This window comes from Xyrauchen texanus, chromosome 22 (assembly GCF_025860055.1).
Source record: "Xyrauchen texanus isolate HMW12.3.18 chromosome 22, RBS_HiC_50CHRs, whole genome shotgun sequence".
NCBI classification, from domain to species: domain Eukaryota; kingdom Metazoa; phylum Chordata; class Actinopteri; order Cypriniformes; family Catostomidae; genus Xyrauchen; species Xyrauchen texanus.
This window is the reverse complement of record NC_068297.1, coordinates 6,575,230-6,593,311: the sequence shown is the minus strand read 5'-3', so window position 1 is coordinate 6,593,311 and position 18,082 is coordinate 6,575,230. Positions and strand designations below refer to the sequence as shown.

At 35.4% G+C, this 18,082-nt stretch overlaps 3 protein-coding genes across 9 annotated transcripts in view; 1 reads left to right on the top strand and 2 right to left on the bottom strand.

Moving 5' to 3' along the window:
• LOC127662255 (ral GTPase-activating protein subunit alpha-1-like) overlaps window positions 1-1,903 on the bottom strand; it is an 82,259-nt gene extending 80,356 nt beyond the window's left edge. For all 7 annotated transcript variants that reach the window (XM_052153375.1, XM_052153374.1, XM_052153379.1 and 4 more), the window contains exon 1: window positions 1,603-1,903. In XM_052153375.1, coding sequence (XP_052009335.1) covers window positions 1,603-1,708 — 106 coding nt within the window. In that variant the 5' untranslated portion in view covers window positions 1,709-1,903. The remainder of the gene's footprint in view (window positions 1-1,602) is intronic.
• Window positions 1,904-3,218: 1,315 nt separating this feature from the next.
• Window positions 3,219-7,897, top strand: LOC127662391 (breast cancer metastasis-suppressor 1-like protein-A). Its single transcript, XM_052153535.1, has 10 exons — window positions 3,219-3,649; window positions 4,176-4,266; window positions 4,796-4,923; window positions 5,026-5,105; window positions 5,351-5,447; window positions 5,540-5,629; window positions 5,727-5,791; window positions 5,881-5,920; window positions 6,635-6,764; window positions 6,889-7,897. Exons 1-10 carry the CDS (start codon window positions 3,514-3,516, stop codon window positions 7,013-7,015), a joined length of 984 nt encoding a protein of 327 aa, XP_052009495.1. The 5' UTR covers window positions 3,219-3,513; the 3' UTR covers window positions 7,016-7,897.
• A 527-nt stretch (window positions 7,898-8,424) lies between these two features.
• Window positions 8,425-14,198, bottom strand: LOC127662392 (leucine-rich repeat-containing protein 57). The gene is made up of 6 exons (XM_052153536.1): window positions 13,977-14,198; window positions 12,955-13,090; window positions 12,720-12,855; window positions 12,311-12,579; window positions 11,847-12,032; window positions 8,425-9,957 (listed from the first exon to the last, which is right to left on the bottom strand). Exons 2-6 carry the CDS (start codon window positions 13,036-13,038, stop codon window positions 9,916-9,918), a joined length of 717 nt encoding a protein of 238 aa, XP_052009496.1. The 5' UTR covers window positions 13,039-13,090; window positions 13,977-14,198; the 3' UTR covers window positions 8,425-9,915.
• Between the last annotated feature and the right edge of the window lie 3,884 nt (window positions 14,199-18,082).

Below are 18,082 nucleotides of genomic sequence, written 5' to 3'. Positions count from 1 at the left end.
GACCGCCACCACAACAACACATCGATGCCTACTTTACCTAATTACATCCGTAGCCCATCAAGAACTGGTGAGCAGTGAGATGGCAAGGAGAGAGGAGATCAGTCAAGAGCAAAGAGCCAGTCAGAGCAGTGGGTGTTTACTGTAAAATCTTAAAGGAAAGCCAGCACCAAAACCAAGCATTTCTGACAGGGTCAGAATGAGGGTGGAAAATTATCAAATATATAACTGTTTTATGTGCAAAAAACTTTCCTAATATTATGAGCGAACTTTAAGGAACAAGTTAAAATAATAAAAAAGGCATGTCTTGACCCCTTTAAATAAAAATGCTATCTTTTGACACCTAAAATTTCATCATTCTTTTATTCATGCATACAATTTAATCTTACACTAGACAAGTAGTAACAGTAGGGTTACTATGAAACAATCACAGGCACAATGTCAAATAAACAACCATTCTTTACTGTGAAGGAGGCAGCTTGCTTGCCCCTCATAGCAACTTCTCACAGTTTTCAGTTAAAAAAAAATAAAAATCATTACAGCAACACAATGGCACCAGGATGCCCAAGAATGTCACTGAGAGCAATACAGGAAATAGGGTCATAATGGACAGTAACTGCACTAGACAACTTCAGCCAATTTCATACAGTTACCGAGCCCCATATAAAATCAACTGTTCCTTCAAAGTAAAATCTGCAATGTGTTGAGCATGAAACATTTTCTATAACAAGGAAGTCTGTGCAGTTTTAAGGCTAAATAACACAGGAACCTAAAGGAATGGGGAAATCAACCTCTGACTTCCTTGACTAATCCCAAAGGAAGTGCTGGTTTATTTCTGTTATTCAGTAACATGTCCCACCCAGTCCTGCTGAAACAAATCTTTGCAGTCCCACTCCCAAAACAAGAATTTATCTCCAGTGACTTAGAGGCATCTTTTCCCTTGCATTATTCCACCTTGGGCTGACTGACCATGACACAAGATATTTATAATAATCCATTAAACTTGACAAAGTTCTTGTTCATATTAAGACATTAGAGTGAAAACAACTGTTTACAATTAAATAGCACGCACCTTAATCATCGTAAAAGGGGCAAGTAGGCCAATATAATAATAATTTCATTGAATTTGCAAACAGAAAACATCAAACTTATAAGACTCATACTAAAAGACTTAATCTCCATGCACTTATATGTGTGCACTGTCAAGCATCAATTGAGCAAACAGCGTTTCCAGTGCAAAAGCACTGAAGGGAAACCAACATCTTATGTCATATCTTAGACATGACACTTATGCATTTGTGTATTTGCAGTGATTGCTGTTAAAGAATGACATAAGAACAATCACTGCACAGACACAAAAACACTCAAATATACACGAGAAAGATACAGAAGAACCCTGGAAAATCGTTGTTTAACATATCAACCTTCTTAATGCAAGCTTGTCAATTCTTGCAATGTTGATTTTATGCTTGACAACAATAAAACAATGATAAAACTCCATGACTGCTAACGATGCCTTCAGCTTTCTCTCCATATCTGGCATGCTAGCTACATGCAGAGAAACACTGACACCGCAGAAATAATAATAACAATGCTATTTCTCACCAATGACGATTCTTAGATGTTTCAATCTTGTCAGCACGTCCTTCTTGGGGTCCAACACTTTCTGTGTTGATTTCCTGACATCTCCATGAGGTTTTTTAGAGAACATTCCGAGATGTTTTGAGGAGCTAATGATAATCTTTAGATAATTCCCCTCAACTTGGACGGGTCTGTCAAGTTCACGGCCCAAAAGGTGTCACGGTTTGTAAGTAAACATGAGGAATTAGTGGTGAGACGTGCATTTTTGCAGGGGAGGTCAGACAAAAGAAAAACAGCAGTCAGCCCTCCTATATGTGTGTGTGTCTTGAGAACTACACACCTCTCTGAAGATCTGAAAACATGGCGGAGGACGCGACATGAAAAACATCTTCATCGATGCCAGAGCCATCCAACGCTCATTCGTCACCAGAGGCGCAAAATACGAAACCTTACAAACGTAATTCACTAAAGTTAATTTACTAACTAAAAGTTGAGCAATATATCAAAATGAAATTACTTGTTTGCCTTTTGCGTTTTCTACAGCCTAATTTATTATGTAATTAAAAAATTTAAATCGGCATAATAAATAATAATAGTAATAACAATTTTGAGAAGGGCGTTTTACTGTGTTTGGAAACATGAAATAAGCTAAAAAGGCGAAAGAGTGCGTCTGTACACTTTTGATATCTGAAAACACAAATATGTTAAATTTACATATTAAATTATTGATTATTGACTTTTCTATTTTATTGTAAAATGGAGTAAACGTTTGGTAAAGGTAATTCAAAATGTGTCTTTCAAAATAAATAAAATCGTTGTGATAAAAAATGTGATTAACATATTAAATAATAGATTTCTAATGACTTTTTTCTATTTTTTGTATTTTATTATTATTATTGTTAATATTATTATTTTTGTAAAATGGAGCTGTTTGGATAAAATAAGTAGGTGAAAGCAATTCTAAAGGTGTGTTTTAAAAAGCATTGTGTAGATAAAATAGGATCGGCTATGTCGTTATAAAAAAAACCACAATCATTTCCAAAGTAAGATTTTTTTTATTTTATTTGTTATTAATATTATTATAATTCTGGGCAAATTTCATATTCCTAGATGCTAATTTATTAGTTAAGAAAAACTACATTATGGTCTTATTGAGTAAAGCCAGGCTGTATTATTAGAGTATGGCATAGTAGTATTAGAGACTTTCTAAATAAAAAATAAAGAGCTGAAATATAAAATAAAAATATTTGTGAGCGTTTATACATATTTTATATATAAACGTTTATATATATTTAGGCATTTTCCATTTCCAGTTGTTATTTATTTATAAATAGTTGTATACATAGCAAATTACATAATGTATAATATTTGTAATTATACAGACTGTATAATGTTCATGTTAAGTGGGAAAAAAAAATAAGAAAAAAGAACACAATCATTTTGTCATGTCGTTGATTGATTATACATCCTTTTTGATATTCGTAAACGCGCTTTCGTCAGTGCGAACCACGACATGTAAATGTAGTTCTTTTAACCACTAGAAAGCTTGTTGCCTGACGGATCTGTGTCACAAGAAATACTACAAATCCCAGAGCGTGCTACATGAGCGCACATTCCGCGCCAGTGCTACAGTAATTCACATGGTAGCTTTGCTTAATGAAGCAATACATTTATATTTTTATGATTAAGCAAAATACTAAAACACCTTAAGCGAATTACTAAGGGACAGTCTCTCAATTTGACTTTAACATTTCATGACTAAATGGTTTAAACCTTTGTTAGCATGATACATTAGACGTATGTGTCCTTTTGTTTATAGCATTTACAACAAGCTAACACATTTTAGACCTTTAAATCAACAACAGTTATTTTAGCGACTCACAAAGCAAGTAGGTCAACATATTTCTCAGTCATTTTATTTTCGTATAAGACGATATGCCAGTGCACTCGAGAGAAAAGAAAGAAAGTATTCATGAAGAAATGGAGGTGGATTTTGCAGAGCAAGAAGGGAGCAGTTCAGAAGAGGAGGATACAGAGAGCTCATCTGTGTCTGAGGATGGAGAAAGTTCAGGTGACAGAATGATTGTTTGAATGTATCCAGTCACATTTACAAGAAAGTATCATTTTTTATTAAGTTATAAGTTATGTTCTGAAAATACTTTAGGTGGAGTATAGCATGTCACAGGACATGTCAACTACCCACATGCATGAATGCATACTTTATTAATCCCATGAAGGAAATGGCAATACAACAGCAACCATCAGCATAGATATCGCACAACTATGAATGAATTGCAGGTTCCTTTGCATTTTAAATAATGTGTAATGCAGGGATGTCAAACCTGGCTCCTGGAGGGCCACAGTCCAGCAGAGTTTAGCTCCAACCCTAATTAAACACACCTGAAGCAGCTAATCAAGGTCTTCGGGATTGCTTGAAGATTACAAGGAGGCATTTTGGAGCAGGGCTGGAACAACACTCTGGATGGCTTTGGCCCTCCTGGAATTGAGTTTGACACCCCTGAATGTCTTACAGTGCACCCATGATGCCTCTGAATAAATTTTGTGTCATTTCTGTTTATACATATGTCTATTTACAGAAATTGACGATGAAGACTGCGAAAGGAGAAGAATGGAGTGCATTGACGAAATGACCAATCTGGAAAAACAGTTCACTGACCTCAAAGACCAGTACGTATAATCTTTCTATTTCTTACAGACCTTTTTCGCACTCTGGGTTTGGAACACGGAAGTAAAGGTTTGCAGGGTAAACTTCGACAGTGGTGAATTGGAGATCACAGCAAATATTATTTTCACTTACCTATTTGCTTCTAGAGCAAAAGAAAAAAATCCACTACTATGTTTGAATGACTTTCCATAAGAGCAAAACAAAAAAACAAAAATGAAATCAGATGGGAAAAGATGCCAAATTTACTGTCACTCTCTCAGCAGCTGTAATAGAAACCCCCTCACAGCTGTGGTGATATGTTTTTTTTTTAAACTAATTCCAGAGCAATATAACACAAAGCATTATTTTATAAATTTACACTCAATATTTAAAACATTTATAATATAAAAAGAATTGCAAGATTTACGCTGATAAATAAGGTGGAAACATGTCATCAGTCTCTGAAAAAGCTCTATTACAGTAGACTGTGAAAGCAATCATGTAATTTACATGTGCATTTCCTAACTCATTAAGTGTGCATGCTTTTATTAGTTTATATAAAGAGAGACTGAATCAAGTTGATGCAAAACTCCAAGAAGTGATATCGGGAAAGGCCCCGGAGTACTTGGAGCCTCTCGCAACTCTTCAGGAGAATATACAAATTAGAACAAAAGTTGCAGGTCAGTCTGATGTTCAAACTTTGAATTCTTAGAAATACTGTGGCATAAATAACATAAAAAAAATCTTTGTTATTTCCTTATTAAATGTGTAGACATTTACAGGTATCTACAGAGAGTTGTGCCTGGACTCTGTGAAGAATAAATATGACTGTGAAACTCAAGCAGCTTTCCAGCACTGGGAGGTAAGTACTGGGAGTTAAACATGTAATACATTTTTACTGCAACAATAGTGTATGTTTTAAAATGCACCTGAGTCACCATAGAAGCATGTAGGAGATTTATGACCATTTGAAGCTGTTGTTTGTTCCAGTACCACCAAAAGCCTGCCAGTTGCAGCATTTTAAAACTGCACTTTTAAATCATGTGTATTTACGTCAAACATGCTCTTTCAAAACTATGGAGCTCTAATGATTGTTATCTCTTCCAGAGTGAGAAGCTGTTATTATTTGATACAGTTCAAAGTGAATTAGAGGAGAAGATCAGACGTTTAGAGGAAGACCGTCATAGTATAGATATTACCTCAGGTACTGGAATCGCTAATGTAAGCCAAGTGTCTTTTTCCATATACATTCATGTTATTTATGCTCATGCTGTCTTTGTTGTATTTCTCCCATAGAGCTCTGGAATGATGAGTTACAATCAAGAAAAAACAAAAAGAAAGATTCCTTCAGTTCAGACAAAAAGAAAAAGCCTGTGGCTGTGTCAGATATCCTTTACTACATGTACGCTGCTGAAGCTACCCAGAGTTTATCTAGAACTTGCTTGAATAATACTTTATCTTGTAAGTTTCTTAACATGTGCACGCCCGTATATTGTTTACATGCTGCAAGACCTGGATATACTGGAGGACTGGACTGCTATCAGAAAGGTTAAGATTGTCAAATACATAATTTAGCGCTCTTATGTGAAATGTCATGCCTTATTATATAAGTGATCCATCTTGTTTATGTCTTTTAGGCCATGGCAACATTAGGACCTCACAGAGTAAAGACTGATGGTAAAATTGCATTTATATCAAAGATCATATTTTCAATACCTTTTGAAACCCGGTGTATAAAAAATGTATACTATTTGAATTTATGACCTGTTTCGAAAATGGGCCTAATCAGACAGAGAATTGCTAATATTGGCTGACACCAATATATTGTGCAAGTTTAAAGTTAATAGTTCACCCACAAATTTAAATTCTCATCATGTACTCACCCTCATGCCATCTCAGATGTATATGGCTTTCTTTCTTCTGCAGAACACAAACACAGATTTTTAGGAGAATATTTCAGCTCTGCAGGTCCATACAATGCAAGTGAGTGGTGACCAAAAAAATGGAGTACATTTTAATCTGTTCTAACCCAAAACCAATTGGATCACTTCAGAAGACATTGATTAAACAACTAGAGTTGTATGGATTACTTTTATGCTGCCTTTATGTGCTTATTGGAGCTTCACATTTTGATCACCATTCACTTGCATTGAATGGACAGAGCAGAGTTATTATTCTAAAAATCTTTGTTTGTGTTCAGCAGAAGAATGTCACACATTTGGGATGGCATAAGGGTGAGAAAATAATGAGAGAATTTTCATTTTTGGGTGAGCTATTACTTTAAGGTTAGTTTTGCATCATCTTCCTGATGCCGCTAGCCTAATTCATGTTTTTGGTTACATTAGTAAAAGTAGAACTTAATTATTAACAGTAGAGCATAATTTGTTCTAGTCTCCTTTTCAAAGAGTGACAAACATCAGCACAATGCCCACTCAGAAGATGGACGTGTGTTTTACGATGGGGAATGGTACACCTGCGGGCAAGCCATATGTATTGAAAAGAAAGATGAGTGTCCAACGAGGTGAGCGATTTTTGAGTAACTCTCTCTGAGACGCACTAAATTGCCAAGCTCCTATTGATTGCTCTGCAGCACTTTGGGACAGACTGTTACAATTTCTTTTTCTCCACTGTCTTCTTTCAAACAGCGCTATAATAACTACAATCAATCACGATGAAGTGTGGTTCAAACGAGTCGATGGGAGCAAGTCAAAACTCTACATCTCGCAACTTCAGAAAGGCAAATACACTATAAAAAACGCCTTATCTTCATGAGACCTTTTTAAGTGTGCCAGTTGGGAACGTCTAAAGGAATAGTTCACCCAAAAATTATAATTCTGTCTTCAATTACTCACCCTCATGTTGTTCCAAATTCATATGACTTTCTTCTGTGGAACACGAAAATGAGATGTTAGGCAGAATGTTACCCTTATATTTCTATTTTCAACATCTCCTTTTGTGTTCCACAGAAGAAAGGATTATGTGTTTGGAACAGCAAGAGGATGGTAAATTGATGGAATAAACATTTTTAGGCAAACTATGTCTTTAACAGTGTCTTTTGTGTGAACACTTTATCATGTTTACATGCCTTTTTTGATGTTTAAAAACAGATCTGTTGGTGTATTGTCTGTCTGTCTGTATGAGGAAAACTGAGTTAATGTTCTTTTTACTATAAATACTATGTGCATTTCCAGTTAATGGACTTAACTTGCTGAATTCAAGTTTTCCTACTTTTAAAACAATTTCTTTCTTTTTTTTTTTATTCACATGTCTGCCTCATCACAGTTACAATACAAGTTACATTTTGCAACATTGCAGATACCATGTTAAGTGGCTTTCTTTGAGAGTATAATTAAATGGTCTTATTTTTGCATCATTTTATAATGAAATACTGATGTGCAATGCATTTTAGGAGTATAAGAAGTAAACATGACACTCACAACTTCCTAAAGTCTTAAAGGTGTGATCTTGCTGCTCTATTTACAGTCTGAACAAACCATACATGTGGTAAATAATTTATATTCATTATAGTGTGCATTTCAGTTCTGGTAAAAGTCATTGGTTCAGTGTTCTTATCATTTGTAGTTACAGCACCACCCTCTGTTGAACTGTGCCCATTGTTTTTATTTTTCAGGATTTTCCAAATTTTTAATAATACTGTGCTGAATGTGTATTTTGTGTTTTCTTATTAAATTATATTGAAAACTTTCAAATGCAGTATTTTGACATTATACAGAGGATTGTTTTTCTTATGAATCACCTGGGAAAGTACGGTATTATTTCTACAATCTAATAGGAATATATAAGCAACATAAAGAGAGGGACAAGGGAGGATAATTCTGTAAAAAATATGTACATTTCATCTTTATAATTTTATGTGAATTTTTAATGTTTAATTCCTTGCAAAACTTTGATTTAGGTAGTACAGTGACAATTGTTCTGCTAGTTTATTAATTGCACGGCCTGTTAGTAAATATTAGCCCAAATTACAGCATTCGTGTCAAAGCAAATCCTTAAACTCCATGCGATGTCCAGAGGTGTGATTAAACATCTATATGTTCTAATATATAACTATTTTCAGCCTGTTGGTAGTCTTGAATGATTACAAATCTAGAGTACAAATACACATACACCGATTAGCCAAAACATTAAAACCATCTGCCTAATATTGTGTAGGTCCCCCTCCTGCCAACAAAACGGCGCCAACCTGCCTCTCCGAATAGCATTTTGAGATGATACTTCTCACCACAATTGTACAGAGCGGTTATCTGAGACCTCTCTCATCTACAAGGCATTTCCATCCACAGAACTGCCACTCACTGGATATTTTTGGCACCATTCCGAGTAAATTCCAGAGACTTGTGTGTGAACATTTCAGGAGATCAACAGTTATGAAAATCCTCAAACTAGCCAGTCTGTTGGCTCGAGGGGGACCTACTTAATATTAGGCAGGTGGTATTAATGTTGTGTATATGTACTTTATTGATCCCAAAGGTTAAAATTAATGTGCAATTTTGTACACAATTGCATGACCATTTTCAATTCTAATACAATGTGAGCTTTATTTCCTGGGTAAATGCTGTAGTAAAGAACTATAATTTAGGTGACAGTACACTAAGGATCCCCATATTAATCTATTTTACCAATATCACAGAGTTCTGCTTCAGTTAGAATGATTACCGTACACAAAATATCAAAAACATTCAAATCTTTAGATGTTTGAATTAAACATTTTTACAATAATGTGCATAGATTCGTTACAATAAACAGGACCGCCGGTGACTTTCAATTGCGAAAGCATTCTATTACAAAATGAACACATTGTAGGCATGAAATTAAGAACAGAACAAATTCAACAGAGCCCCAAAATCTCGAAAACTGCATCAAATTACATAATCCTTCACAAAAATGCATTTTGAGTTATGTATCAAATATCATGAAAAAAGCTTGCTGCATGTAAAAAACAATCACAGCATTCACAATGCATACAAATATCAATATACACTGGCATTTATTAAATGGACAGTAATCACCATATATATTCTTGCAACCTTTGATTTAATTAAAAATGGTTCCTTCATAAGTAACACTGAGCAGATAATCTGTAACGGAAATGTTGAGATCACAATTATGAAGGACAATCAAAATACAATCATAATGGATTACCACTTATTAGCTGACCCCCAAAATATTCCTCCAAACAATGTTCCAATCAAATAACGAGGGGTGAAAAAAAAAATGTCTCCTGACTCTAAAGCATTAAAATTAATTTCTAAGCAATAGCATACACTGTACTTTAAAGGGTACAGGACATACAATATGTTAGATGTTATATTCGCCTTTGAAGGACAGACTTTCTATAAATAGACCGGGCATTAGTGTGCTTGAATATTCAATAAACCATTCTCCAGTTTAAATATCCTCATAAAGCGGATTCAGCACTATATTTTCCTTTATAAAATCATTGCAAAAGAAAGTGTAATGCACAGTCCATGCAGTAATTCATACATGCATTCTCTGTTACAGTAATGACCAGCAGGGCTGGGGTCTCTGGAAGTCCTGGCCATTTTTTTAAATCCTGGCCCATCCTGCCAAACCAGTTACAACCAGTGGTCACAGCTGTAACTTCTCTAAAGTAAGTCCAGCACAGAGCACTAGAGGAAGCCTCAAACTCTTCAAGCAAATTTCTTCTTTGTTGCAGTAAAACGTTCCATGTACTGAGGAGCACAAAGTTAAAAGCATGTCATTACATGACTACAGAACAAAAAGAGCATTCAAAATGAAGATTTCTAAATCTAGATTGATATTAAGTAACTGGGACAGTGGACAGATAGTGGATTTTTCTGATACCGATAACTAAGGAGGTGGAAAAGGCTGATTCCCGATTAATTGGCCGATAGTTTTTAAAATCGATTTATAGAATGCAAATATACATTCCTTAGTCTTTCCTTGCCATGAAAATCATAAATTAATAAAATCAGCTATTGTTCAACCAAAATCCCAATAATAACCAGAAAGATATGGTGCATAACATGGGACTTTTAACTATAACTGTAAGCAAATAACAGACATTTGGCTCCATTATAATGCTCTATATTTAAGTATTTACAAAATTAACTTTTTATTGCCTATATATTCACCAAATTAAGGGTTTTACACACACACACACACATACATACATACATACATACATACATACATACGTACATATATATATAAATTATATTATTATTATTTATTAATTATTTTGCCAGATGAGTTTATATTTAATGAAGAATAAGGTATATTATTATTCAATAACTATACAGTTGGAGACATGATGTATGTGCTGAAGGGGCATGTTTCCATATACACATATTTTCCTTTGCATACTCTCGCTTCAATATAGAACACTTGATTTTTATAATAAAAAAAAACGAAATATGCATTGAAAGGAGGATACAAATATGGATGAATACTGTCAATGATGAAAGACTGAGATACAGAAAATCCCCACGTGATTGTTAATCAGGATACAAAACATATATTGGCAACTATCTTCACTGATTAATCAGTAAAACAGATATATCAGCCTACCTCTAGACTAAACCACTACTTAAAGGAATGTTCTGGGTTCAGTACAATAGTTGAGCTCTATTGACAGAATGTATGGTATAATGTTGACTACCACAGAAAATTATTTCAATTAATTTGTCTTTGTAAAAAAACAAACAAACAAAACAAATATTTCAGTTAGGCCCTTACAATGGAAGTGAATGTGGCCAGTTCATAAAGTATAGCCACAAGATGTAAACATTATACGTGTTTACATGATTTTAGTGTGTATATGTATATAAATGAGTCAAAGTCAAAATAATTTTTGTGATAATAAATAAACATTCAACCACAGATGTTGTCGACTAAGCTTAACTTGTATTGAACCTAAAACAATCATTTAAAATATGGCCATAAAAACTTCAGAATCAAACTTGAAGTCCACATGGGTAAAAATGTAGCTTTCACCTAAAATGAAAATGAACTGTTAATTTGTTAAATGAAATTGACAATTAGATTCAAAATTCAGCCAAATGACCGGTCAGACCGGCTTTGTTATTTCCCAACATTTAGGGAGTTTTGTCCCATCACTGTAGCCCTTGGCTCAATCTCTTGGGAGTTTTAGACCAGTGATGTTTGTAAAGCCACTATGAGACAACTGGTATTGTGATAAATATACTACAAGAGTACAGATGAATTGAACTGAACTTAACTAGATTATAAGGAAAAAATAAAGAACTTGTCAAATCCTAAATTTTCCCCATTTCTAATACCCCATTACATCACAATGAAAGACACTGACTGGTCAGATAGATGGGGATTTGACTTTGTTTTAAAAATAAATACAAGTTCTGTTTTACATTCAAACTTAAATGTCATTCATTTCCATGGAAAAATGAAGAGGCACACAGAACTAAGATGAAAATGAACGTGATTTGTTTATCCTCTAAGTTTAGGGACTGGATTATTCCAACAACAAATTTTTTTTTTTAAAGCTTCTTATAAAATGCTTTGTATGTGTAACATAGAAACAGATTTTTAAAACTGGCACAAAGGTTTTCCATATTCTTACCTTATCATACCCTTCCAGGTCACGTAACATTTTAACTTCGAAAAGATTGCCCTCTACGGAAAGCAAGGACACCTGGGAGTCTGTGAGGATGGCAATGGGGATAGAGGTGAGCTCCAAACAGTTTTCCTCCAGACGCAAGACCTTCAATCTGGGAGCATGAGACACCTCTGGAGACAGGGTCGAAATCTGAAACAGAACAGTTCATAAAGTTACCCTGACAAATGTAACACTAATAACATTGAACACTAGATTGTCACTATTAACACATTTGCCTTGGAGCGACCTGAGTTTAGGTGTCTTGCTCAAGTACACAACAGTGATAGCTCAGGAATCAACCTTTGAGAGGTTTGAACCTGCAATTTTTCGATTACCAAGCCAGATCATACACTATAAGACTACATCACCCCTATTTCATGACATATGACATTTCCTATACCCAATGAGCTCAAAAGAACAAAACTAACCTGGTTCTGATTGAGGTTGATTTCAATGGCTTGCAGTTCAGCCACCTCTGCAGGTACCAGCTGAATTCGATTTTTGGACAGGTCGAGAACATCAAGGTGGCGAAGCGTTTCAAGTCCACCGGGAAATTCCTTAAACCGATTCCCTGACAGGTTGAGGGTCCGCAAGGCCTTCAGCTGACCCACTGATGAAGGAAGCTGCTTCAACTGGTTGCCATTCAGAACAAGAGTCTCCAGTTTCTTGAGTTTCCCGATGTCATTTGGTAAACTACCTGTTGACATAAAAAAAAAAACACAACTCACTTATCCGAGTGATAATTGTCTATAAACAGTAAAGTACAAGAGAGAACTTTCTCAACACCACCACCAGTTCCTCCACATGCAGTACATTTTAGGAAATATTAATACCAACTTAGTTTATTTCCACTAATGGTAAGACTTCTGAGTTGCTGGAAAACTCCAATGAATGCAGGAAGCACCTCAATTTTGTTGTTGGACAGATCGACTGTCCGCAGGTTTCCAGTGAGCTTCTGTAGCTCCTCTGGGAACTTTATAAACAAAGATATAAAACCTGTCAATAATCCATGAGGACATTACTGCTAAGTGCATTTGAGTGGTGAATATAATTACGAAAAGCCTATTAGTACCTCTGCCAATCCCTTTCCGGTCAGCTGAAACACCCCAGTCTTCTGAGATGTTTCCAGATGAGCTTTCAGAGCGCTGTTCCCCATTTACAGGATGTAGACGCAGCATATGATGATGAATGTAATGTCAGGAAACCCACTGGAAGGAGGGTAAAAAGCATAAAAAAAGTGCTTTTAGCCAACTATACCACTAAAAGAATCTGTGGTACTCTAAACATTTTACTCGGCCATAAAATAATAAACTAACATTGCATATCACATTTTGAAGACACTATTAAACACCGTAAATTGAGCAAAAGTAGCAATAATAAACTGGCACTTGCTTCACTGATTTTATATAGCGCATATATTGTTTTCACTATTTTGTTGAGGGGTGGCTGTGGCTCAGGTGGTAGAGTGGATTGTTCACTAATCGCAGGGTTGGTGGTTTGATTCCTGGCCCATATGACTCCACATGCCGAAGTGTCCTTGGGCAAGACACTGAACCCCAAGTTGCTCCCAGTGTCAGGCTAGTGCCTTGCCATTGGTGTGTGAATGAGTGAATGAGACGCAGTGTAAAATACTGGTTTAAGGATGAGTTAAAAAGGCGCTATATAAGTGTAGACCATTTACCATTTTGTTGAAGAGATTCTACACATTATATTCCCTATAAACTTCGTTCAGACACACAGTAAAATTAACTACTGTTTTTAGAATATTAACCATAATTTAACTGTAGTTTGTGAAGACACAGTAGCCTTACCACAGAAAAAAACATGGGTTTTACTATAATAGCACGGTAAGATCAATGTAACTTAACAACAACAGCAGAATTTATACAAGTGGTTTCTAAAAACAAACTTATATCATGTTACGGTTTATTGTTACTGTTTAACTAAAAACTGTAGCAGAAAACGTTTAAATGTGAACATTTCTACCAAAATACAATATTTACAACAGTTGTTACCATAGCTTCGAGGATGTCAAACGTATGAACATGCAGTATATACACGGTTATTAACAAGGACAACTGTATAAATGCCTACCTTAGTCAGCTAGCTCGATTGGCTAGCAGTCAAAACAGTGTTTTAGAATCTGTCCAGGCGAAAAGTTTATAAAACACTTTTGTCGTGAACTTAAAAAACTTAAATAAAGCTCTTACTATGTAATAAGGTTTACAAATAAAATAAAATAAGGATGGGATGGACATAAGCAACTTTGTCCATGCTCAGACTGCTGTTTGTTGTATAGAAACAGACTGTTGATTGAAGCTGTTGAGTGTAATTTCACCTCCCGTACACTAGGTGCCAGTAATACATTATGTGTCTGTTGTTGCATGTTCTACCGCCTCTTAGTGGCTTGGATGTGAACAAAGCTGTTCCAAGCTGCTTTCTACTTACTAGTGTGCTTCGTGGGGAATTAATTGCACTTCAGGATCATCTTTGGTCCGAAAAAGACACCGGATTTGACCGTTGCTTCAGACAGCTTAGGGAAGAAGTCTTGAAGGTACTTGAAGGCTGCCGACTCTTTATCTAGAGCTCTGACAAATTGTTTCATATGGCCCAATTTGATGTGCAGTGGTGGCATCAGCACCTTCCAGGGGTCCACCAGTGGCTCCCACTTGACGTTGTTCCTCCCCACAGAGAACTCTGTCCGCTGTGGCCAGTCCTGCTTGTGGTAGTGCGCCTTGGTGTCCCTGCTGTCCCAAAGGAGTCCCAAAAAAATATTTTAAAATTAAAAACTTTTACAATTTTAAAAACTTCACAAATTTGATAACAAAATTCCGAGCAAGTCACATGTACTTTAAAAAACATCCTTATAATCTCCAGCGGTGCATCTCAACAAAGTCTTAACATTCACAATATTTTTATCAAGAGCACTTCAAAATACAATGAAAATTTCTAAATAACCTACTAACCAAATTGTTTAAATTTTTCTGAATGCACTGTAGGATTTCCATCAATAAATCAACATTCCCAATGCTCTAACAGTAATAGACATGCCAAATTACTAGGAAACTTTCAAATTCATGTTTCATTTTCAGTTAAACATTTTCCTCAAAATGTTGCCAATGTTGTTCATTTTCAATGAAAATAACCGTGAAAAATTTGATAAATGCAAAATAGAACAAAATTGCAATCGTCAATCAGACATTTAAAAGTCACCATGCCTCTTTGCAAAGTTATTTTGTGATCTTTTAATTTAAAAAGTACAAAATAAGTATGCCGTTATTATACCTTATACCATGATAAATGCCTCAACAATTATCGTGATATAAAAATGTTATACCGTCACATCCCTATTTCACTAGGCAGGGCACTGGTCAGGGTGTTGGCCATTTCTAGGGGTGTCTCAGTCTCAACATTTTTCCAGTGCACTGAAACGTTCTCGCCCTAAAAATCCCCAGAATGCACTGTAAAAACCACAGAGCGTGTTGCTCGGGAACTCAGATAGCAAACATACATCTCTGAGATGTCTGTTTTAGATCTTTTCATCATAATTAACATCTGCTAAACATCTTAAAAAGATCAGATTTCCAAACATTCTGAATCATAAATGTCTAAAAAGCATCTGCTGAATGTCTTTTTGACATCCGAGAGGAAAAATCTTATAGACACTTATAGACAGATGAGCAAACAACCTAAAAAATACATCTTCCAGATGTAAACACACATCAAATAGATGTCTGGTTGATGTGCGTGTGCTATCAGGGAAATGTCGTCAGGTCTTCTGAAGACTTTCAAGTAGTTAGAAGACAAGTGCAAGTTTAAAACTATGAAGTCAAAGGCTTATTTTCTCTTTAAAAGAGATGTTGTTTCTCTTTCATCCACAATGACCATGAAAGGGAAGCAACCTTTTATGTTAGAGTTGTTAGAAGAAGGTAAAAATACAGTCCTTTATAATTTTATTTCTTTATTTATGTCATTTCATATTAACACTGTACATTTGAATATTTTAAAACGAAAACGTACAGTAGTGTCATTTATACAGCTATGTTGTTGATTAATAACAGCTGTGTTTTAACCCTATACTGCATGGTGTCCACTATAGTGAACAGATTTTTCAAAGCCATTTTTTAACAATTCAGGGTGTGGCATTGCATCCACATCACCATGGGTGATTAACTTTAATCCTTACTCATTTTATATGTCTGTTCTCATTATGTCATTGTTTTATATTTTTTTTTTTTATGAAAACATAAACTCAACATGGCTGATAAAAGTAGTGATCTATCTATCTATCTGTTTATCTGTCTATCTGTATGTCTGTCTGTCTTTCCGTCCGTCCGTCAGTCTGTCTATTGTAGTGGACAATATTTATTGCTCTCAAAATACTTCAACTGTATAATACAGAAACTGCAAATGGTTAGTTAAACATTAAGATATTTTTCATTTGTGATTTAATTATTCATGCATCAGAGGGCACAAGCTCGAAGACTAATCGTGTTGCAGGTGATTGAATCATGAGTGCCCCAATGTTTAGTGGATGAATACTCAGTGCCCGAATTCATGTTCATGATACTGGTCACGACATACGGAGCTAGGGAGCTGATTATGGACCCTTATAGTGCTATTATACTATGTAGTAGATGGGGTAAAAATTCTGTTTTCATTACTGAAATTCAACATGGTAACTATTGCGTCTTCAAAAATAACATACAACAGGTTGCTTTTAGTTCTCGAAAAAAATATGATGAACTGATGTTTTAGTTATGCTAATGTGTACGTTTGGGAATAATTCTCATGTTTGCACACATCCCTAAAATTCTTGACCTGTCTTAGGAGAAAGGGGGTAGGTCGGAGACTGTAGATTTTTAAGGAGAAAAAATGTAGGCTTCCTCGGTTATATAAATTTTGCTTTATATGCTATCAGAGTGTCTTTTTGGCCTGGATGACAGCTGTTGCTAATACCAAATTCGCTTTCAAGCTATTTTCTATGGATACAAGCAGCATACAAGTACAGCTCCTATCTACTTGAATGTGGAGAGACTGAAATCTCCAAAATGGTTGGACAAGATTACAATCAGAGAACATATTTAAAATCAACAGTTCTGGCAAAAACATGTGGCAAACTCTTAATTTTTGCCACAGGTTTGCTAGAGAAGTTTATGCCAGTAGCTGCAAATTGTCCAATGTTGCCAAAGGTTTGCTGCATGTTCACCACAAGGGTCATTTGCATTTGAAAATAATGAGTCGCAAATTTTGCCAGAACTCAAGATTTTTGTATGGGAATTTGTGCTTCTTGAGCTCAGATCACGTTTAATAAATGCTATTTTACAGGCTGCTCCAGCTAATGCACATCTAAAAGGCGATTTCCTTCCTTTTCTACATCCGCCATATTGGCCGTTCCAATTTCTCCCATTCATTTTTATGCCAGTGCTTCGTCTCAGGATAACTAGTCTCTGCCAATAGTTTTCCAAATTTACCAAGTTTCCCTGGTGTGTTGTAGCAACAATAGTAGAACTATAGTATCAAAGGTATTTTTGCAGTTGCTATGGTGAATGTTTATTAGGGTTGTGCAGTGTCTAGTGCCAGCAACCACATCCCCAATATGCAGAAGGCAAAAGATGTCACTGTTGATAAAAGTTACTGTTCTAGAACACTTTCTTGTCATAGGCAAAGCACTGCCAGGATCAAGCAGTAACTAGGCCAATATTTTTCTGCAACACTGCAATTTTATTCTGAAAACCCAGAATGCAAACAAGAATCTCTCTCTATGCAGAAGGATTTGTGTGTATAGCTCCCACAATGGCTGTTACAGGTCCATTCTTTTCATTTATCTTAATATACAGTGGCTCAATATTGACATAGACCTGACTTTTAGCACAGTTTGTTAAGTTTAGGTCAAATTATTGTAGAGTTTGCCCACAGATTCCAACATATAGCTAAGCATGAGAAGGAAATACAAAATATATCCCTATGTAGGCTACAGCATGAAAGTACAGCAGAGACCAGCTTGGTTTTAATTAACATTACTTTAATTTGTGGGGAAAAAATCTGCAATACAAAAGACCACCCAATACAGTTGGGGAAAAATAAACAAAGTGTTATGTATAAACTTGCTTGATCAAGGAGAATGCACAAAGGAGAATGAGCATCAGTGATAAAGATCAGTGTTATGATTTATACAATTACAATTGTTATTTGGTCAA